Genomic DNA, 27,922 nt, shown 5'->3' on the forward strand with positions numbered 1-27,922 from the left:
ATAAATACATGTTTCGTGACCAACCTTAAATTTTCAGGTAGTTCTTCCATTAAAACTGCAACATACAATGAAATGTTGACTGAAACAAACAAGCAAGCAAGCACACACTGAAATGGTTTCAGGCAATTATATCTAAAATACAAACTTTACCAGTATGGTCACATGAATCTTACAAGGTATCATTTATAACATCAATCTAACACTTTTATAAACAGCATTTATTGTACAGAGTACTCCGAAGGAAGAAAAATATGTACAGCCATTTGTTTTCCTTAATACATCTATTCTGTCCTGCAATACTGAAAAGGCGGAATGTGTCTGGCACAAAAATAACCCCTAGGAGTCACGAATTAGAAAAACAACGCTTTTAAAAAAGATTTTTACTTTTCTGGTAGAAATATAAAAACTGGTTTATGGGGAAGAAATTAAAAGAAAAAGTCCAATCAACTGCAGAGGTGGCTTTAACATTTGAAGTTCTGTACCTCAAACCAACTTGTCAACAGCAGTATGTGTTTAAAATCTAAATATAAATAAACAGGCAGCACAACTCAAACAGCAGCACAGTACGAGCAACTTACATAATGCTGCAGTGTTCTCTGCGCAGAAGACCACTTCCCAGCATCGCCACGGGGAGTGCACGCCGGAGAGCTTCACCTGGTGCTGCAACCCACAGAACGCCCATCTTCTCACCAAACTGGGACCCTCCACAACACCACCATTTAAATGTACCAAAACTGATTTGTTTTTTAAAAAAAGAACAAGTGGGTGCAGAGGCAGGAGTACATTAACAGCCATTATGTCGTCTTCCTGAAACCCTTTAGAATAGGGTAGATATTTTCAAATGCTTCATAAATTTCTGCTCTGACTTTAGCACCTATGAAGACAAGTCAGAGAAGAGAGGAGTCTGAAATAGCTGTTCTTAACATGTTTAAAAGGTAAAATTACTTTAAAACCACAAGCACAATTCTCTCCATTCCCAGTTAGACTGACAGATGCAGACATTAGAACACTAATGAGGGAATCCCTTGATACAACCGTTTTTGTTTTTAAAGTACTATTTTCTTAAAATGGCTTTTTAAGCCACAAAACAGTGCCCTAGATGACTCCAGCCTCCTGCCCTGCAGTCCACCACATGTGACCAGTGTTAGTCCCTGCACCAGCTTGTGACCTGAGCAGCTCATGACCCAAGCAGTGCAGAAGGAATGACCAAATCTTATTCTCCCACTTGCTGCCTTTAAGCAAGCTCTTCTAAACTTCCCTCTGTTGTCTCCAAACGACACAGATGAATCTCAAAGCTTTACAGGAGGATTTCCAGCTTAACATGCCATCTCTTAAGCAATGTAACGGCCATCTTCCCTGCTCTCACCCCCTTGGTGCGTATGTTTCCCATCACAGTGTTAGGGTGAGGAGAAGAAAGGGCCAAAGGTGTCTTCACCACTTGCCAGCCAACTGAAATTACTTCTCAGCACTGAGAAAATGCTGTTCTTGAAACTCTTGCAAACCTCTGGATACTACTTCCTGTTACAACTTACCTGTTAAAACAACTTTTCCAGAAACAAAAATAAGAAGAACAATTCTGGGTTTGATCATTCTGTAGATTAAACCAGGAAATAACTCTGGCTCGTAACTAGGAGGAAAATGACAAAAACAGTTTAGAAATTAAAAGCTGTCCATGCTTCGGGTAAAATAAGGACCTGTGCAGGGAAAATACTGACTAAACGGCAAATTCACTGCGAGGCCAACCCACAGGAAAGAGAACTTAAGGCCAGTGAGGGCGACCTGTCACGGGCACTTGAAGACCAACGAACTCTATTTCTAATGAGTCTAGATTTTCTGATGTCGTAGCAGCCTCATGCTCCCAGTTCAGACAGACTGAAAACAGTAACGATGTGTGTGGTTAACCTACTGGGAAATGCAGGACAGGCTTCTCTGAGGAAGAGACACTTGGGTGGATATCTGAAGTGCCAGTGGGAGTTTCCTAGGTGAAAAGTATAACAAGAAGGTGCCAAGAATAAAACTTGGACCAAGAGCCCTGGTCCAAGAAGGGCAGGGCAAGTCTAAGCGGTGCTGGGAGCAGAGAGGCTGGAGAAGTGGGCAGTGGCCTTGTAGGTGGCAGGGAAAGTAAGAGGAAATAATAATCATTTCACTCAAGTTTATACTTTACTGGTACAGCTCGTATAATGTTCACTAGAGAAATTCAAACAACTGGGGACAAAAGTTGACATAACAGGTTGTGGATTTAATTCATGCATTTAAAATGCATTTATTGAGCAATAAAATAACAGGGAGCCAATTTCATCCCAGTCAAGGGGAGTTGTGGATGTCAATAAGTGAAATGGGAGGTAGGAGAATGGTGAGAAAAATGTATTTTCCAAGACAGAAAGAAGAAACTTCAACATTCAATACATCTATCAGTACATCCCTTGTTCTTACATACCGACTGTTCTGCGTATGTTTTATCATGAATAATGTTTACACAGATTATAAGTGAATTGTTGCCAAAGGCAATCACAATACATTTCAGACTCACCTACTAAATTGTTGGTGGGTCAGCACGAGGCCTTCTAACCTTATAGGGAATTTCACATCACAGCTCCCCACCATATTCTGAATCTTGAAGTCCAAGAACTTTGCTGGAAAACCTAATTTCTGTACAACTCTGGCATATTTTCTTGCTGCTAGTCGGGACTGCTCTTCACTAGGGAGAAGAAAAAGTGAGATAGTCATAGTCAAAGCCAGCTAAAATAAAATTTTATTCGAAATTCAAAATTACTGAATTCAAAATTCAATTCATCAGACTACTGATATGCCTAGATTTTACAGATGTGGAACATCTCATCATCACCATGATCATTACGATTACTGTATTTTAGCCTACAAATTCCTAAGGTGAAAATTAACAATTTCATTTTAATAGGAAAATATTAATGAGATTTATACTTAGAGAATGCATACTCTAATTGTATCTTCTTTTATATTAAATCTCTCTTTATCCATTCCTATAACTCATCTGTTGGATAAAATTATGGCTTAGTAATGTACGGCCTATGTAAGAAAAGCAAAATAAAAGCAATAATACTATCATAAGCAAAAGACTCTCAAGTGCAAGGGTTAGGGATAACAGAAATTAAACATACATACTTGCAATGCTTTTTTTTCTTGAGGAAAAAAAATTTATTTGTGGATTCCTATCTTGATAAAATAATCATGCAACTAGATACCCACTATTCAGTGTGTAGCAAATGGATAAAGACAGCTAAACAGTGAATGAATAGCATGTCTGGGAAAGAAAAAAACACCAGCATTTATTGATAAGCCAGAAGCTTTTGATGACCCATCCAGGAAAAAACAAGCAAGACTCCGAAATGAAGACTTATGTGGAAGCCAGGGAGAGACCCACACCTTGCCTTCTGAAAAAGGTAACACAGGAGATCAGGAACCACTGTGTCTACACCAATGGCCTTCCCCTCATTAAAGACAACTTCAGGGGCGCGTGGGTGGCTCAGTGGGTTAAGCATCCGACTTCAGCTCAGGTCATGATCTCGCTGTTTCACAAGTCCGAGCCCCACTTCCGGCTCTGTGCTGACAGCTTGGAGCCTGGAACCTGCTTCCGATTCTGTGTCTCCCTAGCTCTCTGCCCCTCCCCCACTTGCACTGTTTCTCTCTCTCAAAACTAAACAAACATTAAAAAAAAAAAAAAAAGACAACTTCAAAGTTCAGAATAAGCAAAAACATCTGCAGCCCTCTTGGTGTGTAGACAACTCCAAGTCATATTAATTTTTATTTTAAGAGCTTAATTTCCTTCACTTATTCAAGCTCTATGAAGCTGATGCCACTAATCTTCCTCCAACCTTCGCCTTCTACCAATTACGTGGACTCTGTAAGACAAGGTTTACAGCCAAGGCCCCAGAGCACTAACCTTCACAGACAGGATCACTTCAAACAGACGCAGAATATAGGCAATAGCATTTATGAAAGGGGTAGACATCTTAAGACCTGAATAAACCCTAACTCTCATGATGAAGCCTATTTACAACAAGGAGCAGCGGGCATCTATGACCAACACGCGTGGTCTGTCCCACTGCCAGTACCAAGCAGATCTATACACTCTCACACCATCTGCTCGGAAATTTTGTGATTCATGACCAATTTGTTTTCACTTGGGGATGAATTTGTGTTATACATAAAATTTGTTACATAAAGGGATTCTTAGTAACAGCTTGGATGTTCCATTTTATCAAAGACACATAAAATGCAACTGAGTAACCATGGTAACGTACAACCACGAGAATAAACTCCTTAAACCTACCTCTTGGCTCCTGTGCACACCATTTTCCCAGAACTGAATATTAGTGCAGTGGTTCGGGGCTCTCTTATTCTCATGATAACAGCAGCAAACCGCTAAAATGGTCAGAGACAACTGTTAATGAGGTCACGCCAGACTGACTTCCTTTAGGAGAGTAAGACAATGAACGTCACGACTGGTAAAACGGAGAGTTCTCAAAATCCCTGGCACATGTTCCTATACATGGGTCTCTTACATCACCGGGCAGCACGCATGCTTTTCTTTGCACAGGGAGCAGAATACAGTGACTACTGAGTACGTTGAACCAAGATCTGTGTATTCTTCCACACCATTGCAACAACAACTAATCTTTGCAAAAAATCTTACTTTAATTACGTCCTTAATAAATATCAGTGCCTCTGTTTCTACCTTATATTTGCTAGCTTCTAGAACTGTTAACTTACTGATTTTTTTTGGCAAATCGATTGATAAACCTTTTCTACCTCCAGAGGGAGTAAATCAAATTACAAACATATCAATATGTAGTGGAGTGACCTTCTGTTTCCAACTAGCTTTTAGAAGCAGTATTAAAGTATCAACACATAAAATTGCAAATTAAGAAAAAAATCAAACTTTTTATTTTTAATTTCGACTTTTTAACAATGTTTTTACTGCTAACATCTTAACTCGAGGGGAACATATTTCAGCTGTGGGTTGAATGAATGGCCTCCATTACTAGTTTGCAAATAACTCTAAAATTTTAATATCTGATGATTACATAAGAAATATTCATGTATTTCTAATCAGGATAGCTCTTTAACAAATTAGATTCCTTTTGCAATTTTAGTTTTAAAACTGCTCTGTCTTCCTGCAGATTTTACCACCATGCAAAAATACAAGCACTACATTTTAGTTTGTACAAGTCCCAGAAAAGCCTAACCTTGCATTTCCTAAATTCCCTCTACTGATTTTATTGATCAAATAATATCATTTCATTAGAGACTATAACATTGTAGAATTATGTATCCAAAATAAAATAATAGATAAAAGATTAATTATTATAATGCTACATACACCCTGTATACTGGCTTACCACAGTGCATAAATGGTTACTTCCAGATCTTAGCTACCTTGGGATTTTAGAAAAATACTTTAAAAATGTCTAATATTTACATAATTTCTTAAGATAAAGATAAAAACCTGGCCAATAAACAGTTTTTATTTAGCCTTTACTTTCATTTTTATATGCTATATAAGAGCCATTCTATTACTTGGTGGAAGGACAAATGGAGATATACATGTTTATTTTACCACTTCAAACGATTAAAAAAGGGACATATGACGTGTACCGATGAACAGACAGCAAGACATTTCTTGGTTATCTACCTGCTAGTTTTCCTTATGTCCGTAGGACACAACATTGAATCGCTCTGGCTGAAGATAACTAATAGAAATGGTTGAGACTATAGGAGGCACAACAGATAATAAATATACACTTTATCTTCTTATTAAGGAAATTGTTACAGTTTATCACAAATTCAACCTTACAAATTCAGGTTTGTGTGTTAACCTTCAAAAATTCAACATTAGATATGTACTGTCTAACTTAATATGCTGATATTACATTTCAAAGTCAAAGGTAAAATGCTTTAAATGATGAAAGAAGTTCAACAGTTCTGGCTTTTCTGTTTTCTTTCTTAAATTCTCACTCTAAATAAAATAAAATTAAAAAAAAAAAGAACTGTTTTTACATTGAAGTATCTTTGTGGTTTCCTCAATGGCTACTGGGCAACCATAAAGATTTATTCTTACTGTAAAAAGAAAGCGTTCTAAAATAATTAGCCATATTTGATGTCCTCCAAATTTTAATTAGCTCAACCAAGCAGACCAAAAGTCTCAATAACTAAAGGAGTCATTTTCTTTCTTAGACAGTTATTACAGCAACTTTTATTTTGGACATTTCTACCTAGGCTACATCTTTCTCACTTGTATATAAAAGACAGAGATTTAGAAACTCACTCCAAGACCATCACTTAACTTTTTTCTCAATGTACAGCTAACATATATTTATCCAACTTACCTGGTTCAGCTGACAAACATACCCCTACACTTCTACAAAATTATTTTGTCTGCTTTCTATGTAACTCTTAAATACTACTCCAACCTAAACCCAACCACTTTATTTCCCTTTCCTTAAAAAAACGTATTTTAGTAAACTATGAAAATAAATCTAAAACTACTTCATTCTGTTTTGTTCTGATGATACATCCTAGAATAAGTCATTCAATAACGACTCATATATTTAAAATAATCAAGGTATATTTTACATTAATATTTTTACATTGATACAGCATAACTTTTAAATGTTGTTATAAGATATATTCTGTTACAAAAGCTCATTCTACTAAAACAGTTATCTTACTAGAGGTTCATGAGTAAATATTAACATTCAATAAGATTTGGGTTTATGTTATTAGGACAATAAGAGTTGTCTATTTTCTTTGGTTATCTCCAATTAAAACATTAAAAATAAATTAATGACTTATTACAGAAATCAGACTTCTGATTTCTGATTTCTGTACAGATTTCTGATTGTACAGCCTACTCTAAGGAAAATGGCTTCTCTAACTCATGCAGTTCTTACTAGGGTTAGCTGCCAATGATGACACAATGATATATATAGTTTTTCTGGTTGAGGAGGGAGGCAGAAACTTGGTCATTGTCTTTCTCTTTGTTTTATTTAAATATCTCAAAATAGTTGGGTGTCAAAGTCATCCTCAAGTTTTAATACTTATGCATATGCACACACACACAAAAAGCCACGCTAAAAAAAAAAAAAAAAGACAAATACGTACATTGATTCAAATTTTACAAAAATATTGGGGATATTCAACTTGAGAAGTTCAAAAGGCTGCTGAGAAATGCCATATTTTCAGTTCTCACATAATAGAGGGCAAGGCTCTGAACTTCCTCTTAGATTTGATTGAGTGCCCAAAGTTTAGATACACCGTTTAATAGTATGTACATAGTTCTCTTGTTGACTGAAGTTTTCCCTTGTTAAAAGGCAAGTGCTAAAACAGTCCAAGTTTCCAAAAAGAGTTTTATTTTTCTTGGCCTACAATCCTAGCCCTAATGACAGGGTGTTACACCCCAAAATCCCTGCAAATTCTCACCCTATGACACTGTTCCTGAAAGATGCATGAAAACTGGCCTGGCTCCCACTAACTGTCCCAACCTTGATATATCCGGTCTTGTCAAAAACAGGTTTCCCCTGCTACTGAAAAGTAGAGTGTTCCTGTGAAACCTTTCATAAACCCAAATGGAGTAAAGTGAGGAACAATCACCATTTTGTAAAGGCAGAAATTCTCTTCAGGTTTCTTTCCGTTGGCAAAAACAGGCACTAACGTAGGTCTTCAATGAAAGCAAAGTGACTTAATGCAAACTTTTGGATAGCATAGGAAACCTGCCCTGGTCAAACCAATGTCAGTCGTATACACAGTCGCATGCCCCATTATGGGTAAGCCACGTTTCTAAAGAAAACATCATCGCACACATCTCTAGGTGATGTACAGGCAGCAGACAGAAACATGAAAGCGATTATCAGTGAAAGTCAGCTTCAAACTGCGTAGAAGAAAACATTTGAGACTCTAACTGAAATACCATTCTCAAGCACCAGGATTAGACACATGGATAACTTCCCCGGTTTGCATGTACTCAGAATCCAACTGGGCATGGGTTCTGCCTGAAGATTGACCCCGAATCGACTAAAAGACCTCCAGAAAGTGATGACTCCTGAAAATACAGCTTCCTCCCAAGAGCTTGGAATCAAGGATAGGACAACACACTTGGTATATATACTGCCTGTTCTTTCTCACTTCTTCCCCTTGTGTTTAATCATTTTGTGCTGTTGACAAAATGTGGTACAAGAACATGATTTCACCCAGTGTATGAGATCTCTACCCTGACCAGGAGTTCCCAAACTAAAACAGAAGTTTCTGGATTGTGGCTCAAACAACAAATGAAACCACTCACCTAACAAATGCTTTATCATAACTTCACTGGCTAAAACAGAGCCAGATAATAAAAGTGTCCTCAACTATTTATTGGCCGGCCAAGTAGTATTGGCACAATTGTTAACAAATGGGATAAATACTTGGGGGGCGCAGGGAGGGACAGAACAGAACAATCAATAAGTTGAGAAAAAAGACTTTCCGTTCCTAAAATTGACCAAGCTGATTCTTGGGGAGTTAATCCTTCTGGTTAGGTGTAAGCAAACTAAAAAATACTGGATGTATGAAGTGAATTTCACTTATTTCTTATGATATTTCTCCACTGTCTAACATCCAGGTAAGCTTACATGCTGCCACTTGGACACTATTTCAAGATGACATTCAAATAATGACACCACATAAGAAAAGGAGTCAAATCCGCATGGGCAACCTGGACTGGGAGTTTCACCATAGGGGGAACAAGGGACATCAGTAAAGGATATGGCGGTAATCTGGAAAAACTGAGAGGCACAGACACTGACACAGATAGCCTGTCAAATAGAATACTCAGATTCTCAAGTGTGTCCTTCTGCCTTCTCTTTTTTTCTTATATAAAATCTTATTTTTCCTTTGTTAAACGAAACCAGTTTAATAGTGGTTCCCCATGCATGAAAGTAAACAGCACGCTAATAGATTCTCCCACTTTAGGGGAACTGTCTTCTACAGGGCCCTACCCGAGAGCTCTTCTTCAATCCGATCATCTCCACTCAGAGGCCTGGTCTGTCTAGTCCTTGAAGAATGTCCGTCCGTTTGTGAATGCAAATATTTACTATTTTTTTAAAAAACAACTTATCTACCAATGCAGAGACAAAAGCCTTACCATGTACTCAGGCTGCTTATGTTAATGTAAAAAGTATCATAGGTATTTTTACCCCATAATATTTTTATTATAAAGTTTAAAAGTTATACATAGAAAAATATAATAAACTCCCTGTACTTATTACCCAACCCTGACAATTATTAACTTCTGGCCTATCTTGTTTCCCCCATGTGCCCTTCCCCAATTCTCTAATTGTTTTATTTTCAAGTAAATTCCAGACAGCGTATCATTCCATTCTATATGGTTTTCAAAACATAAATGAGATCATACCACATATTTTGTTTTTTAATGTCACAGGATCCCCATCACAATGGGTAAATAAATTTAGTACTTTATCTTGTAGACTGCTGTGATTCTAGGGTCTCTCAATAAAAAACAATACACAATTTTCTTTAATTCCTCATTTTGTTGGTATCAACAAACTTATGCATAACACGTTTTGATCTAGGGACCTTTAACAACAAATTCCTGTATTATTATAGTTTGAAATACATTGTAATTGCTCTGACCTTGGGATTATATTCAGCATTTCGGGCACGAAGTGCAATGGTCTTTAGGTCAAGCTTACAGCCAAGATTCACCGTAGATACAATATTTCTGCAAGAAATTTGAAAAGAAAGCATGATCATTTAACTTTTACAGGATGAAGTGTTAATTATCTAGAAATCTGATTCTTTTACTAGAACAATGTAATTAGGTCAGTTTAAATTTTAATTAAAAAAATTTTACATTGGGGCACCTGGGTGGCTCAGTCAGTTGAGCGTCCGGCTTCAGCTCAGGTCATGATCTCACGGTTCGTGAGTTCGAGCCCCGCGTCGGGCTTTGTGCTGACAGCTCAGAGCCTGGAGCCTGTTTCGGATTCTGTGTCTCCCTCTCTCTCTGCTCCTCCCCCGCTCATGCTCTGTCTCTCTTTCTCCCTCTCTCTCCCTCCCTCTCTCTCTCAAAAATAAATAAACATTAAAAAGTTTTTTAAATAAAAATTAAAATTAAAAAAAATTTACATTTTGACATTTATTATGTTTACCACACACCATGGTGAGCATTTTACATGGGTTACCCCACTTGATACTTACAATGCACTATGAAGTAATATCTATTAATATTCACATTTTCAATATTAATTTGTGAATGTATGAAGTTATTAAGCTGAGGCTTAAATGGCATGGTTGCTCCAGATAAAATGGGATCCTTGCTCCAGATAAACACGGCTCCTAAGTGGTAGCCAGGCTTTGAGTCCATCTATCTGCAGAGCCATGCCTTAGCCTTCTGAATGAAGCCCTTATTTGCCCTTTGAATGACACTAATTGCCCATAAACTATCATGCACGGGCACGGGACATCACTGTCGTATGAATACCGATTCCAGACTGCAAATACATCTCCAGCTGTTTCCAGCTCATTGCTGCTTTTGGTTCCTGTCCTGTCAAAATGCAACAGTTTGAAAACTTGATGGCTCACAACTGGGTTGGATAAGAGGATAGCTGTGTTTCTCTTTTAACTTTTTTTTAATGTTTATTTACTTTTGAGACAGAGACAGAGCATGAGCAGGGGAGGGGCAGAGAGAGAGGGAGACACGGAATCTGAAGCAGGTTCCAGGCTCTGAGCTGTCAGCACAGAGCCCAACATGGGGCTCAAACTCACAGACTATGAGATCATGACCTGAGCTGAAGTCGGATGCCAGACCGACTGAGCCACACAGGTGCCCCAAGCTGTGTTCTTTAATAGACAATTGTAAGGCCAATTGGAATAATCAACCCAAGGGGTGCCTGCATGGTTCAGTCAGTTGAGTGTCTGACTCTTTTTTTTTTTTTTTAATATTTTTTTTCAACGTTTATTTATTTTTTGGGACAGAGAGAGACAGAGCATGAACGGGGGAGGGGCAGAGAGAGAGGGAGTGAGTGTCTGACTCTTGATTTTGGCTCAGGTCATGGTCTCACGGTACGTGAGATCGAGTGCAGCATGGAGCCTGTTTGGGATTCTCTCTCACTCAATAAACAAATGAGCATTAGAAAAAAAAAATGATCAACCCAATGAATGTTTTCATTTCTACCTCACCTATTTCCTTCCAATTAATTTTATATACACACCTGCCTTTAGCATTTCTCTACTTAAGAAATAATCAAGTTGTGGTACATCTACCACAAATTTAGTCACATATTTGCTACATGTATTTTTTTCTTCTTAAGCAACAGTGCATAAGGGTTCAAATTTCTCCATATCCCCAACATTTGTTATACTATTTTTGATAATAGCCATCCTAATGGGTATGAGGTGGTCTCATTGTAGTTTTGACTTGCATTTACATAATGTTTAGTGACGTTGAGCATCCTTTCATGTGCTTATTGGCTATTTGTGTATTTTCTTTGGCAAAATGTCTATTCAAGTCCTTTGCCCATTTTTGGAATCAGGCTCTTTGGTTTTCATTGTTGAGTTTTAGTAGTTCTCTAAGCATCTAGATAATAATCCTTTATGGGATGCATTTTCTCCCTTCCTGTTGGTTGCATTTTTACTCTGTGAACAGTGTCTTTTGGTATACAAGTTTTCTTTTTAAAAAAATTTTTTACAAGTTTTAAAATTGTCATGTAGTCTACTTTATGTTTTTTCTGTTGTTACCCATGCCTTTGTTACACATCTGAGAAAACATTGTGAAGTCCAATGTCACAAAGCTTTTGTCCTATGTTTTCTTCACCGAGTTTTATTGTTTTAGGTCTTACACTTAGGTCTTTGATCTATTTTAAGTTAGTTTTTTATTTGGTGTTAGCTAAGGGTCCAACTTCATTCTTTTGCATGTGGATATCCAGTTGTCCCAGCACCATTAGTTGAAAACACTATCTTTTCTCCACTGAACAGTCTTGGGACCCTTGACAAGTATCATTTGACCATATATGCAAAGGTTATTTCTGGGCTCTCTATCCTACTGCATTGGTCTATATGTCTGTGTTTATGCCAATACCACAGTTTTGATTGCTGAAACTTCGTAGTAAGTTCTGAAATTAGGAAGTGAGAGCCCTCTGGTTTGCTCTTCCTTTTCAGGATTGTTTTTGGCCAAAGTTCCTTGGGATTCCATTTGAATTTTAGCATGATTTTTTCTACTTCTGCAAAAAATATCATTGGGATTTTGATAGGGATGGCACTGCACCTATAGATCATTTTGGGCAATATTAAAATTTTGACAATATTAAATCTTCTAATCCATGAACCTGAGATGTGTTTCCACTTTTCATGTCTTTTTTAAAGTTCTTTCAGCAATGTTTTATAGTTCTCATCATACGTCTTTCACATCCTTGGTTAATTCCTAAGTACAGCAAAACCTTGGTTTGAGAGCATAATTCAATCCAGAAACATGCTTGTAATCCAAAGCACTTGTGTATCAAAGCAAATTTCAAGAACCACTGGCTAGGTTGTGATCATGTGACATCCAGCATCACGTGCTACTCGTACTGCAAGACACTGCTCATTTGTCAAGTTAAAATTTATTAGAAATGTTTGCTCATCTTGCAAAACATGCAGAGAACAAGTCACCCACAGTTCAAGGTTTTAGTGTATTTTATCCTTTTTGATCTTAATAGAATTGTTTTTGTAATTTGCTTTTCAAAAAAAATTTTTAATGTTTATTTTTAAGAGAGATAGAGTGTGAGCAGGGAAGGGGCATAGAGAGAGAGAGACACACACAGAATCCAAAGTGGGCTCCAGGCTCTAAGCTGTCAGCACAGAGCCCAACACTGGGTTCGAACCCACGAATCGTGAGATCACGATCTGAGCTGAAGTCGGGCACTTAACCGACTGAGCTACCCAAGGACGACTGAGCTACCCAGGGACACCTGTAATTTCCTTTTCATATTGTTCACTGTCTATATACAGAAATGCAACTGATTTTCAAGTGTTAACTTTGTATCCTGCTACTTTGCTAAATAAACTCACTTATTATAGCTAACAGGTTTTTTTGTGGACTCATTACGATTTTCTACATATAAGATCATAACATCTGCCAACAGATAATTTTATCTCTTCCTTTCTACTCTAGATACCCTTTTTTTGTCTTGCTCTGGTACTATGTTGAATAGAAATGGAGAAAGAGCGGGGTGCCTGGGTGGCTCAGCCAGTTGAGCATCCGACTTCAGCTCAGGTCATGATCTCACAGTTTGTGGGTTCAAGCCCCGCGTTAGGATCTGTGCTGACAGCTCAGAGCATGGAGCCTGCTTCGGATTCTGTCTCCTTCTCTCTCTGCCCCTCCCCAATGTGTGCTCTGTCTCTCTCTGTCTCTCTCTCAAAAATAAATAAATGTAAATAAAAAAGAAAAAAGAAAAAAAGAAAGAGATGGAGAAAGAGGTTGTCCCTGCCTTGTTCCTGATCATAGAGGAAAAGCATTAAGTCTTTCAATGTTAAGTATTAGGTTTGCTATGGTTTTCTAAATATGGCTTTTACTATGTTAAGTCAGTTTCCATCTTTTCCTATTTTGTTGAGTGTTCTTACCATGAAAGGGTGTTGAATTTTGTCCATTCTTTTTCTGCATCAATTGAGATATCAGTTTTCTTTTCATTTTATTGTTGTGGTATATTACAGTGGTTGATTTTTTAAGGTTATTTACTTTGGGGGGGGGGGGGAGAGAGCGAGTGAGCATGAGCAGGGAAGGAGCAGAGAGAGAGGAAGAGAGAGGATCCCAAGAAGGGTCCATGCTGTCAGCACAGAGCCCAATGAGGGGCTCAAACTCACAGTGAGATCATGACCTGAGTCAAAATTGAATTGAATGCTTAACTGACTGAGCCACCCAGGTGCCCCCAATGGTTGATTTTTGTATGTTGATCTACCCTTTCATTCTAAGAATAAATCCCACTTGGTCATGGTGAATAATCTTACACCATGCTGCTTAATGATGTTTCCTAGTATTTTTTTGAGGATTTTTGTATCAATGATCAATGGGGATACCGGTCTGTAGACTTTTTAGTGTCTTTGGCTTTGGTGTCAGCGTACTGCTGGCCTCACTGAATGGGTTAAAAAATGTTCCCTCAATTTTTTAGAAAAGTTTGAGAAGGACTGGTATTAGTCCTTCTTTAAATGTCTGGTAGAGTTCACCGAAGCCATTCGGTCCAGGGATTTTCTTGGCTCTGCCACCTCCCCAGAATTCTTCTTAAAAATGTATGATTTTCTTTAAGTTTACTAATTTAAATAATCTATACACCCAACATGGGGCTCAAACTCACAACCCCAAGATCAAGAGTCGCATGCTCTTCCAACTGAGCCAGCCAAGCGCCCCTTAAAAATGTGTTCTTATATATTTTCACTGATTATCTATCCCAAGTCTTCATAAGCTTGTAGGATTTAGAGGCCACTGAATTCCCAACCTACCAGGGTTCTTAATGGATATGGAAACTCAGTAACGTGTCTGACTAGATGCTTTGGGGAATACCAGAAGGGTTAAGGTGCCAAGAGGAAACAAACACCCCATCACAACTGGTTATAACTTATGATCTAAACAAGAGGTAAAAACTTAAATGGCCATAAAAGCCAGACAAGCAAGACACCAGGGAATGTTGCTGACAAACGTGAACTAACAAGGGATTCTCTCTCTAAAGTATTAAAATGAAAATCATCTGATTTTTAAAATCACATCAGATCAAAAATCTGAGGCAAGATTTGGATAACAGGATCTACGATGAAATATTACTTAGTGACAAAAATGACCAGCGATGGCTGGTGAACTAATTATTGCAAATGACCCTTCACTTTGGCCATGCTTCCTAAGAGCAAAAGCTATGTACTTCACACTGATAGATACAAGAGAATATTGGTGTATTTTTCAGGACTTTTTTCCTACCTCCACCCTGCGTCCAATTCTGATACATATAGGACCCATTTAATTTATACAGAAAAATCCACTGAGGGCAAGAACAGACATTCTCAGCTTGTGGAAAGGACACAGCTCTCCAAAGAGTTATATGCAGCCCTTATAATAACCAATGAAGACAAACAAGGACCATTGTGAACTAAGTAACTAGTCTTCCCTTCCCAAAGAAAACATCAAAGGGAAAGAGACCGTGTAAGGCTTGATTCAGCAAATCAGCCGCAGGGAAATGTCTACAACAACTTGATAGCTTGGCCCAAGGACATAAACGCGAGCTACCCAATCTACCCAAAATGCGGCGATGTTAGGAGAGCCTTTTACTAAGGGGACTGACTCACTGAGGCAACTTCGCATCCTTTCTCCTGTGGGAGACAGAGCAGGAGCAAATTTAGACATACGACGACCACTCGTGCCACCCCCTCAACAACTCAATCCGTCTGAAACAAAGAAGAGCAGCACCCGCCGCAAGGGGCCCTTCTGGGTTGAGGGAAAGACACAAAGTACTCACTGCAGCTGCGGCACGATCCCAGAGCTCTCAGAGGCTGGCGTGGCGGGGGTAATGGGGGTCATGGGGGTCATGGGGGAGGGATACAGGGGAGTGGTGCCCGGCAAGGGTGCAGTGGTAAGAGTCTGTGAGTGGAAGAGCTGTGGTGTCTGGCCCGAGGCCGCCTGCGTCGCCTGCTGGGACGCTGACTGCTGAACGGCCGCCACTGCCTGCTGCTGCTGCTGCTGCTGAGCCGCCTGCTGCTGCTGCTGCTGCTGCTGCTGCTGCTGCTGCGCCTGCTGCTGCTGCTGCGCCTGCTGCTGCTGCTGCCTCTGCTGCTCCTCCAAGATGGACAGACTGTTGGTGCTCTGAATAGGCTGTGGAGTCAGTCCTGTGCCGTAAGGCATCATCGGACTGAAGATGGGGATTCCGGGAGTCATGGCACCCTGTGGAAGGTCAGGAGGACAGTAAGTCAGGCCAGCTGGTATTGTTTCCAGCACCTGTCTGGTAGAAGAGGAGGTGAGACGTACAAAGACAGATGCTTTCCGAATATAAATGGAGTCATGACGCATAACAGAAAGGCATTTGCTGTCCTTACACACATCACTTTCTTCTTCACCATAGCACAGTAGGTAAGGGCCTGGTATTTAGAATTATACCCGGGCGTGAAATCCAACCCTGCCACTTATTACATGTGAACACTCAAGGAAGTTGCTTAACCGTTCAGGCACATCAACAGGATAACAATGTTCTAACACTGCTAGAAAGTATAAAGGACATAATTGGAGCGACTGCCCATGCTTTTAACCTATTATCCTGGCATACTACCTGGGTAGTTCCCCGTTTCACTCGCAATGTATCTGTCCAAGTTTGCCTAATAAATTATATAGTTACCCCAGAGATGCCACTGAACCCATTCAACACGATGACAGGCACGCAGAAGATACTGAAGTGTTAGCAACAATAATGACGACAATTATTAGAATACTATTCAAAAACGTGGATCATTTGCTCTCCAAAAAGTTTATATTGTGCTCGCTTCGGCAGCACATATACAAAAAGTTTATATCAAGAAAATCCAATGCATCTATCAGAATAATATCAATTTATTTTTCTGAATGCTTCTTAACTTCCAGATACTGTCACATTTATTAATTTAATTTAATAATATATTTATTAATATATAATTTATGATATAATTAATTTATCTCATCACAGCCCTCTGGGAAAGGAAAAACTCGATGTTCTTCCCACATTAAGGACAAGAAAACTGACACCAGGAGAAGCTAAAGGACTTCCCCAAGACCACAGGTCTCACCAGCAGAGAAGCCACAATGATAGCCAAGTTTTTCTGGGAGCCAGTCTAATGCCCTCACCCAGCACCAACTCTACAGAGCCCATAGAGCCTGCAGAGTTTGCAGTGACTCTGTGAACCTCTTCAAAGTATACCTAGTATTTCTGCATCAAGGAATCCATAGTTTTCATCAGATGCTCAAATGCGTGCAAAATCCAAAAAGGAGCCACAATCCTCTCCCACTTCCACCACTTTATTTGGCAGAAAGCATAAACCAAAATTGTCTAAGGTTTATGTTAAATTGTTTCATCAACATAGTGGCAGAAAGAGTATGAGAGGAGGAGGGTCAAACATACACCGCAGCCCTAATAGTATAGGTACAATCATACTGTGTTGATCACTCACATCTGTAAAATACTGGCTAGAAAAAATTCAGGTTATGTGACTTTAAAAAGAGTGAGGTTTTGAAAGGTCTGCCTTTCTTTATGTCACGTATACAAGTGAACTCAAAATGGATCACAGGCACACATGTAAAAGCTAAAACTTTACCAGAAAGAGAAAATCCTTAAGACTTTGGGTTAACCAAGATTTCTTAGGACACAGAAGCACTGACGCTGAAATAAAATTGATAAATGGACTTCAGAGAAAAATTAAGACCTTCTACTCTTTGAAAGATATCATTAAGAAATTAAAAAGTAAGCCACACCACAGACTGAGAGAAAATATCTACAATACCTACATCTCAGAAAGGACCTGTATCCAGAATACACAAAGAACAATTACAATTCAATAAAAGACAAACAAATAAGCCAGTTAAAAAAATGGGCGAAAGATGTGAAGGACATTCTACAAATGAAAATAATGCAGTTGGCCAATAAGCATTGACAGGATGCTCAAGATTGTTAGTCATCAGGACAATGCAAATTAAAATCACAAAGAAACAGCACTAAGCAACCACTAGAATGGCTAAAAGTTAGAATGTCAGTGAGGATGTAGAGCAAGCGGAACTCTCACATTGCTGCTGGTGGACCTAGAGTATGGTCTGGCAGTTTCTTATAAAGTGAAACACACACTTACCACAGACCTAGCAATCCCACTCATAAGTATTTACCCAAGAGAGACAGAAACAGTCTACACAAAGCCTGTTCACAAATGTTTACAGCAACTTTATTCATAATATCCCCAACCTGAAAACACCCACAATGTCAGCAACTAGAGAGTAGATACACAAGATGTGGTACATCCATACAATCGAGTACTACTCGGCAATAAAAAGGGATCTGCTGATATACAGATGTTATATTGGGCAAAGAAGAGAGATACACAAAAAAAGCACATACTGGTATGGTTCCATTGGTATGACTTTCTAGGCTGAGCAAAACTATCTTTAGCTCTCGATCAGCAGAGCAGTTGTATACACACAGGTGTACACAATTATCAAAACACATCTAAAGTGGGTGTTCTTATCATGAGTTAATTTTTTAAAAGTAGATGTTATTTGGAACCTTAAACATAAAAAAGAAATGCTAAAAACAGAAAATAACTTGGCAAAAGTTACTTTCAAAATCAAAGGCCCAATAGTCACATGGAACACTTTCATAAACATTTATCAAAAGATTAAGATTTACAGACAAATACACATTTTAACTTCCAAATAAACTCCTCAAATTTAACACTATCAAGCCTACTCAAAGCCTAATACAATGTTTCAACAAAGTAAGAGGCTTAAAATCAGATAAATCAATTTCAACGACAGATGGTTAAATTCCCTTCCTTTCTTTTTCTACTGCCTCTAACAGTGTAGACTCTGTCCCATCTACACCCTCCCTCCAGTTGTATTACCTGAGGGGAGGCCAGGCCCTGAGCATAAGGTGGCAGGCTGTTGTTCTGATCCATGATGTTCACTTTCTTCTTGGTAAATTAAACACCTTTGGACTGGAACTCGCCTCGGCATTCAGTCTCTTCCTAAAGCATCCCCAGTACACACTTCTTAGCAATTTCCTCAACTGCTTGCGTTGTCTTCGTGCACACCAAGAAACGGTAACGCCACTTTGAAAAAAGTTTGAGGTTTAATGTAAGAATACAAGCTGTACAGTCTTTTATGAACCAGTTTCATAATTACACAAAAAACTAGAAAAAAGCAACGAAGCTATTTTGGAATATACTTTTTTAACCTTATAATGCTGAAATCCTATTCCCTCCCATGTTTATTGTGACCGCATGCAAAACTACCACTAGAACAAAAAGTGTTTTATTACATGTTTAATTTAAATGCTCTTAGAATGTTCAGCGGTGCTTGGGTGGCTCAGTCCAACTTCAGCTCAAGTCAGGATCTCACAGTTCAGGAATTCAAGCCCCACATGGGGCTCTGTGCTGACAGCTCAGAGCCTGGAGCCTACTTCAGAATCTATGACTCCCTCTCTCTCTGCCCCTCCCCTGCCCACACTCTTGTCTCTCTGTCTCTCGAAAAATAAACATTAAAAACTTAGTTTTTAATACTTAGAATGTTCAAAAATAAGGTGCCATAATCAATATTTAAAAACTTTTGGGAAATCGAGGCGCCTGAGTGGCTCAGTCGGTTAAGCGGCCAACTTCAGCTCAAGTCATGATCTCAAGGCTTGTGGGTTCGAGCCCCGAGTTGGGCTCTGTGCTGATACCTTGGAGCCTGGAGCCTGCTTCAGATTCTGTGTGTGTGTCTCTCTGTACCTCCCCCGCTCACACTCTATGTCTCTCTCTCCAATAAATAAACACTAAAACAAACAAACAAAGAAACAAAAAAAACTTTTGGGAAAAAACACTCAGAGAAAACACATTCCTAAGGAAACTGTCAAATCAGAGTAGAAACATTTATTTTTTATGTTTATTTTTGCAAGAGAAAGAGACAGAGCGGGGGGGGGGGGGGGGGGGGGAGAGGAAGACACAGAATCTGAAGCAGGCTCCAGGCTCTGTCAGCACAGAGCCCGATGTGAGGCTCAAACTCACCAACGACGAGATCATGACCTGAGCTGAAATCAGACACTCAACCGACTGAGCCACCCAGACGCCCCTGAGTAGAAAAATGTATTAAGCACTGTGTAGAGTGCTATTGGGCCAAGTTGAGGTTTTTAAATATTCCAGTCAGTTTTATATCCTCCACAATGTCTTAGGTGTTAATTTCAATAAACAGTGAATTGGATCCAACATACTTTAACGTGATATTTATTGATCTACTAAGTTATTTATTTTTTTTTAAATACTGCTTCATTCTTGCCTTGTTTTATTCTTTTTTAAGTTTATTTATTTACTGGGGGGCAGGGGGTGAGGGATGGCAGAGGGAGAGAATCCCAAGCAGGTTCTGCACCATCAGCACAGAGCCAAATATGGGGCTCAAACCCACAAACCATGAGATCATGACCTGAGTCAAAGTTGGACACTTAACTGACTGAGCCATCCAGGTGCCCCAATCTAACTGAATACAACACTGTGATAGAAGATGTACAGACACAAAAATAAATAAAACGTGTTTTTATACATGCAATAACTTGACCTCTTTAGAACACATAAATACAAACTATGCCTCTATCTAAGCTTTCCTTAACACATCATTTCTTTACTGGCTACACATTTTTTATTTCTTTTAGAAAAAAGAATCAAGTGACTACTGAAAGAACTTTTGTAGAGTTTAGTTCAGATGGCTCCTTACCTTGATTAGAGTTGCTTTGAGAACTAGAGTCAAACAGTACTGGCTCATCAACATATCAAGAACAGCATCTAGTTATCACTTAGTAAGCCCAAGATAAATGTTAGCTATTAGTAGATTTCAGTTTAAACATTAAAATCTAAGAAGATATTGGCACATATAGAACTTGCTGGTCTGAAAGTTACAAATTATATACCAAAGACACACACGAGCTTCAAACATGTACTGGTACAAAGTAAGCACTCAGATATTTGTTGAATGAATGAAAGAATCAATCACTTTGACAGGACAAAGGACCAAAGACTATATATCCTACATACTCATCACTGAAAAAGGGGGGAAAAAAACCAAAAAACTCTGGTTCAGAAAATGTCAGATATAATAAAATTATATTTTTTAAATTGTTATCCTATAATAACAATAGAAGTGATGCAAATATGAAGAGGAAATAGTCATTAGCATCAAAGAGTTCCATGTGAAGGGTATACAAATAATTACTCCAAAACTTAAGTGCTGTAACAGAGGTGTACTATGCCAAGTTCCTGGAGTGCAGAATCTCGCCAATGTCTTAGCACCATTCCCGGCATACAGTAGGTCATCAAGAACAAATGCACACATGCTGTGGACGATAAGACACAGCAACTGCCAAGTGTCCTGAAGGGGAATGTGTTCACAAAGCACGATCACTGGACTTGGGTCTAGCAGGGTAAGCAGGAATTTACAAATCAGCACTGCAGGCAAAAGACCAAGCACAAGGAGACAAAGACTGCAAAAGCATGCAATATGCAAGCAACAAGCTCTGGAGAGGAGGTAGCAAATGTAAGTGGGGTCACACTGTCTACCAGTTTTACATATCACATAGGCAAAAGAGCAGCGACAAGATTTTGAAGTGCAGCATGAGTAGGTCTACTTTGGCAAGTGTGGATGAATTCAAAGAGATAAAACTAGAGGCTGGAAGTTCACCTTAAGGCAGTCACTGCTATGGTTAAAGCAAGAAATAATGAGAGCAGGATTTCAAGCACTCGTAAACATGACAAGAGCTTTCTCCAAAATTGGTGGCTCCTAACCCCTTAGTGCAACTCAGAGTCTACATAAGAAATCTGCAGCACTAGGTCCGGGCCGATGTTACGATTGTTCAGAGGTCATCCCTCATTGCCAGTGATGGCACCCACCATTTTTACTCACCTGTGCCATTAAAACCACAGTTATTACTTCTAACTTAATCCTACTTAGTTACTACTATCGTTAGCTATTACTTATAACTTACCCTATAATACTAACTTATCCTTTGAAAAGAAGGCTGTTTGCAGAGTGTGTTCATATTTTGGAAATTGAAGCATCAAATTTGATCTTTTTAAAAGGCAATCACAGATAAGGGAAAAGAATCAGTTAATTTTGCATTGCCCCCCAGTGTCTGCATAAACCACTCAAGCGTATTATTTTTCACACAGAAGCCTACCTAGAATTTTAAATTAGAAAAGCACACGGCCTGGGGCCTAGACAGCTAGGCCTTGTAAACCAAGCGCTGTGTATTTACAGCTTACGCTCTATCGTGCCGGAAATCTCTAGCCTCTGACAAAACGTTAAAGTCTCAAGCACAACTTTATAACAAAGCCATTCCTGCTGATAGCAAAAAAAGGAGGACAAAGGCCAGGTTGAATCTGCCCTCCAACATCAACAGGAGAAAAGGATGGCAGGATAGGAACTCCGGGTCTTGGATGTGCCGGACTGTTGTGTCCCGGGCACTCCCGGAGCCCTGCACCCGAACTCGCACGATGAAAGCCGTTGTTAAAGCACAGCAGATGAGGGCACCGGGCGGGACAGGCGGCCGGGGAGGGTGGGCGGCCGGTACAGGCCGGAGCGGCGTCGGCACGAGCGGGGAGGAGCGGCCCCCGCGCGGCCTGCGTGCCCACTCAGCGTCTCCCTCACTATCGCCCCAGGGCCTCGCTGCAGTGGTCGCCTCTGCACCAATCCTCAGAGAAGAGGAAAAGCTAAAGGGGCTGTTACCTGGAGTCCCTGCAGAGACCACTGCGGGGCCGCGAAAACGAAGTTAAGCCACAGGCGGCCCAGGCGCCCGCCACGGCGACCCTTCCCGACCCTACTAAACTTCTGGCGCGCGTTGATAATGTCACTTCCGCCAGTTCTTCCATCCTAGGCTTCAGCCAATTGTCCAACTAGAGTGGCGGCCATGGGAAGTGTGGGCACTCCGTCACTTCCGCTGTTTCCGCAACAGTTCCGCTGGGTATTTGGCTTAAGGGAAAGAAGGGGCGGGCTGAGCTCCCCAGGAGGTCTAGGGGGTGAGCCGCCGGACCAGAACGTTTTCTGATTGGTCCTTGCCGAGGGGAGGCAAGATAATGATTTTCAAATGTTGACTTTTTGAAGTCTAGCGGTGTGACCTGCGGCAAGTTACCCGACCTCAGCGCCTCAGTTAGTAGAATGGAATAATAGTAACAGTCACCCTCTAAGGAAGTTGTGAGATGGATTAAGGAAATGCAGGAGCAATGCCAGGCACATGGTAAACTCTCCGCGCATGTTAGCTATTTTCAAACTTGGAGAATGAAAAGAAAAAAAACAGCCTGGTTTACAGGTTCAATTCTATTTTGTTTCTGCTACTACCATTTTATGCACTCTTGTCACACTTGCCACAAAGAGACTGTTACTGAACCCCAAATTCTGCTGCCCCTGGCTTGAAAAGGCAATACTCAAGAGATGATTTTGACTGAAAAGGAATATGAGCTTTGTTCAAGAGGCCGGCACCTGGGGAGAAGGTGGACTCTTATCCAAAGCCAGCTTAGAGGTTTCTGCCTGGCCAGGGAATTTTTTTTTTTTTTAATTTTTTTTTTTCAACGTTTATTTATTTTTGGGACAGAGAGAGACAGAGCATGAACGGGGGAGGGGCAGAGAGAGAGGGAGACACAGAATCGGAAACAGGCTCCAGGCTCTGAGCCATCAGCCCAGAGCCTGACGCGGGGCTCGAACTCACGGACCGCGAGATCGTGACCTGGCTGAAGTCGGACGCTTAACCGACTGCGCCACCCAGGCGCCCCTTTTTTTTTTTTTTTTTTAATGTTCATCTTAGAGCACGCGATCGCGCTCGCGTGGGGCCGGGGGGGGGGGGGGGGGTGGTGCCGAAGATCTCAAGCTGACTCTGCGCTGACAGCAGAGAACCCAATCATGAGCCCTGAGATTGGGCTGTTGGATACTTAACCAACAGCCACACAGGCGTCCCCTGGCCCAGGGATTTTTAAAGGAGTTTAGGGCAGTTAATCAGTAAAAGGACTGCAGTGGTCCATAATATTTCTTGTTGCAAGCAGAATGGATGGTGCCAGCTACAGATGTTATCGCAGTGCTCAGAGGTTGTGCAAGGGGTGTGGTTCCCCAGTGCCCAGGGTTGTCCAAGAGGGTCTGGTCTCTGTTTTGTGACATGCAGAGGTGCTCTGTTCTTCCTAGGAAAGAATGCATGATGGATAGATTAAGAAAGGTCAATCACTTGGGCTAAGGGTTCTTGTCAAAGCTCAAAGACTAGTAGGTTGGTGGGAAGGGCTTGAAGGGGCTTTAGTTTCCCACTGTCCATTTCATCATTCCATATCTATGAGATTAAGGGTGAAGGTCCATCTTCTGTAGCTACTTCCTGCTGACTGGGGACCACCTAGGGATTTTGGAATAAAGCCTTTTACAGGATGGGAGAATCTTGTTTCTGGCATTTCCACTGAGGGGGACGCTAAAGACATCTCCAAGTTTGTATGAATAGCATGAGCTCCTGCTTGATGGATGCAAAAAGTCAAACAACAGAAGAGAAAGAGAACAGGAAATATAGCAATGTTTAATAGGGTATATTTCCATCTGGAAGGAATTAAATCTAGCCAACTGCTAAAAGGATCTAGAGCTAGGGCATCTATAGTGGTAATGTGTTTAAATCTTTCATGACTTCAGTTACATTTTTTGAGTATATACACAACACTCTATTTTAATGAGAGCCTCCTTAAGCTCTCCTTAAGGTGCCTTCTTGTACTGCAGTCAGGATACCAAAGGCCATTCGGTTTTGGAGAGCCACATTTCAAATTTGTGGGTGACTGCACGTTGGGTTTGGTTAAAGGTGGCTGCTGTATGCTTGGCTAAAGCCTCTACTTGCAATTTTATATCAATAAAGGTAGCTCCTGGGACAAATATGGTAAGGCATAAAACCATCAAAAGGCCTTCTTTACTTGATGTGCCAGGAATCGCTGTCAAGTGGGAGATGACTTGTCCCAGGAGATAAGGGCATCCCCAAGTGCATCATCCAATCCAGTCATAAGAAAAAGCAAGGCCACCCACTACTTCCACAAGTACACAGTTAACCCCATGGAATGGGGTGAGCTCCAGCTTCAAAAGAATGGTTTTGTCATCCCAGCCACATAGAATTGGTCAAGGTGATAGTTGAGTTAACTGTTGTTGAAGAGTCCATCCCAATGTCCAGCTGTTCAAATTATATGCCCATGGGGCTTGTTATTATCCTCACAGAGCAACAAGCACAAAGACTGTCTATACGTGAGCTGTTGTGACAATCTCTCTGAAGTTTACCTCAAGTTGTCTAGCTTAGGCAAACAACAAACACTCAAAGACAATCAGACTAGAATTTAACATCCACAAAGGTGTGTTATTGAAACATAATTTTTCTTCCTAAAGTCACCCTCATTTCCTGCCGGAGTCCCAGCAGGTCCAGGGGTTCCCGAAGGATGAGCGGCGTTAGCGAAAAAGTGGAAATAAAACAAAACGAAAATAAAAATGGACACAGACAACAGCAGTGTGTTGAACTGGCCGATTTATTGCAGTAAACGTGGCATTATATATGCTAGTGATTTCCTTGTAGCATACGTCATCTATGTTTTTCTAACATTATCTAATTTTGAAAACGTTCCTTTGTATAATTACCCCATAAGGAATAACATGATTGTTTTGTCATACGTTCCCTCCTGCCCTTTGCTTATTGATTAATTTCTTTTATTGTTTTTATTATGTATCTATGTTTATCTATAATTTATGAAGTATTTGCTTTGCTGTTTTCACGAAAGGTCATCTATCTCTCAACACCTCAAGTGGAACAGCTACAGGGACACGACCTCTTAGTTGTTTCCCTGAATCATTCGTGGTTTTGAAGAACAAAAGTGTTCGCCTGGGTCCGAGGTGCCAGGAAGGGGGCCAAGAGGGCCTTAGAAACCCATGTCTTATACATTCTCAGAGACACAGTGGAACCAATGAACCATTCTATACTTTAACCGACTAGGTTCAATCATCATCTGGAATGCCTCCTGGGGGCCAAGTGGGCCCAGGGGTCAGAGTGACCTGTGTCCATAGATACACTCCTTAGTTACCGGAGTGGGGCTTTCGGATCCATATGTCTCTCCTTCGTTGGCCATCTTTGCTGGCAAATGAATGAGGCTATCCTTCCTGCAAGTAGAGGAGCCTCCATGGGGAATGGCAAGGGCTAAACGCAAGGTCACACAATTTCTTGCGGAACCTTATTTTCTTCCCTAATGGTTTTTTTTTTTTTCCCCAGGGGGTCTGCCAAGGGCAATTCCCCAACAGACAATACCCCAGGTACTTTTAAGGCCAAATTACCTAAAAGCGGGAGTACAAGAAGCTTCACTGTCAGTGGGCCGCCCTGCAGTCACCAATCCATCCACAGCCCAGGCTTTGCCACTCAGGCTGGGTAGCTCGGCTTCCAGCAATTTCCAAAGATAGCCAAATTGAGACTAATTCATTTGAAAAACAAGTCTAGTTTTAACAGACTTGGTCTGATTATTTACATAAGCTCAGCAAGAATAGTGATTGACCATATAAATTCTTTAAAACTTGCTTTGCAGGGCGCCTGGTTGGTTCAGTCATTTGAGCACCCAACTCTTGACTTTGGCTCAGGTCGTGATCTCATGGTTCCACGGAGCCTGTGCTGACAGCACAGAACCTGCTTGGGATTCTCTCTCCTCTCTCTCTGCCCCTCCCCTGCTCTCTATCTCTCTCTCTCAAAATAAATGAAAGGAAAACTTTTTAAAATATTTTTAAAAATTTTAAAAACTTGCTTGCCAAAACAAACAAATGAACAAAACAAAAAACACAAAATTGCTTTGCTAGAACTTTTCATAAGGAATCTCTAGATTGAACTTTTAATAAGACTTGAGGCCAGATACCAAGCCAATAACTTGCCATCAGATTTGCCTGTCATACCTGTAGATTTGGGTGAATTCCTCTTCTTGAGATACCCCAAATATTCTAAGGTTTCCTCCACCTTCCAGGAAGTGACATTCTTTACTCACCTAGTAAGGCTGCTGAGAACTCTGTAAGCAAGGTATCCCATGAATATCTCCAAGGAGCTTTATTGATTCTATAAACTCAATCTTAGTTCCTTAAAGCTCCCTGGTCATATCTGAATCTATTCATGTCTTTCTCAAATATGACATTCTACTCAAAACCTTGGTAATATAACCAATATTTCCCACGGTGTCCTGTTACAGGGAGAACAGATTTTTATTGAACTTATGCAAATAATTATAATTGCCATGAAAGAAAGAATACTCACTGAGAGTTTCTGGATTCAGGAAGGTTCATATAGGGAGAAAAGTTAAATGTTTCAATATGTTCACAAATGAATATTTTATCATATTTCTATAAGGCATAGATACCTTAAGAGAAAATTTCTTTAAATGTGGAAAAGCAAACATTAGAGAATCAGCAATGTTTCAAGCAAGGTTTATCATCATTTGTTTGACAGTGTTTCCCAAGTCGCTTAACATACCAAATAAACAATCCTAATTAATGAGAAAAACTTATTTAGAGGCACCTGAGTGGCTCACTCAGTTGAACATACGCCTCTTGATTTCAGCTTGGGTCATGATCTCACAGTTAGGTTCATGAGATCAAACCCCACATTGGGCTCTGAGCTGACATCAAGATGCCTGCTTAGAATTCTCTCTCTCCCTCTTTCTCTGCCCCTCCCCTGCTCATGTGCTGGTGCTCTCTCTCTATCTCTGACTCTCAAAATAAACATAACAAAAAAACCCTCAAAGTTCTAAAGCACATGCCTAAATAGGATCATTATCATAACACTCAATATATAATTATCTTTTAAAAAAATTATTTTTTAAGTAATCTCTACACCCATTGTGGGGCCAGAACTTACAACCTGGAGATCAAGAGTCACAAACTCTACTGACTGAGGCAGGCAAGCACCCTTTATTACCTATTTAGCCAAGATGGCAATAAGAGATTCTACACAGAAGTTATATAGTTGTTAGCAAAACTTACCTCCTTTAATATTGGGAAGTTTTAGTTCTCTTAAGTAATCAAAGACCTGATAAAGGCAAACATAGAAACTTTCTGTGCAGATAAAGAAAAAAAAAACTTTGTTTATACTTTCTTATCAAGAACAGACTGACAATCGAAGAAAATGTCTTTTTTTAAATTTTATTTGAGAGAGAGAGAGAGAGAGAGAGAGAG

At 40.1% G+C, this 27,922-nt stretch overlaps 1 protein-coding gene across 1 annotated transcript; it reads right to left on the minus strand.

Annotated features, from left to right (window-relative positions):
- Nucleotides 1-197: 197 nt before the first annotated feature.
- On the minus strand, nt 198-22,552 carry TBP (TATA-box binding protein). The gene is made up of 8 exons (XM_047101084.1): nt 22,460-22,552; nt 18,616-18,822; nt 15,504-15,925; nt 9,664-9,751; nt 4,310-4,401; nt 2,531-2,698; nt 1,533-1,627; nt 198-874 (listed from the first exon to the last, which is right to left on the minus strand). The coding sequence occupies exons 2-8, from the start codon at nt 18,667-18,669 to the stop codon at nt 795-797; spliced, it is 999 nt and encodes a 332-aa protein (XP_046957040.1). The 5' UTR covers nt 18,670-18,822; nt 22,460-22,552; the 3' UTR covers nt 198-794.
- Between the last annotated feature and the right edge of the window lie 5,370 nt (nt 22,553-27,922).

This window comes from Lynx rufus, unplaced genomic scaffold (genome assembly GCF_022079265.1).
Source record: "Lynx rufus isolate CCGP_SWC_20201006 ecotype Redwood Valley unplaced genomic scaffold, mLynRuf1.p SCAF_56, whole genome shotgun sequence".
NCBI classification, from domain to species: domain Eukaryota; kingdom Metazoa; phylum Chordata; class Mammalia; order Carnivora; family Felidae; genus Lynx; species Lynx rufus.

What these genes read in the sequence shown, in the direction of transcription:
- TBP (XM_047101084.1), bottom strand. Translation starts at nt 18,669, where the DNA reads ATGGATCAGAACAACAGCCTGCCACCTTATGCTCAGGGCCTGGCCTCC. An exon ending in AGGGCCTGGCCTCCCCTCAG is followed by an intron (nt 15,926 to 18,615) that starts GTAATACAACTG and finishes GACCTTCCACAG; the next exon opens with GGTGCCATGACTCCCGGAAT. An exon ending in ATGCTGAATATAATCCCAAG is followed by an intron (nt 4,402 to 9,663) that starts GTCAGAGCAATT and finishes TGACCATTTTAG; the next exon opens with CGGTTTGCTGCTGTTATCAT.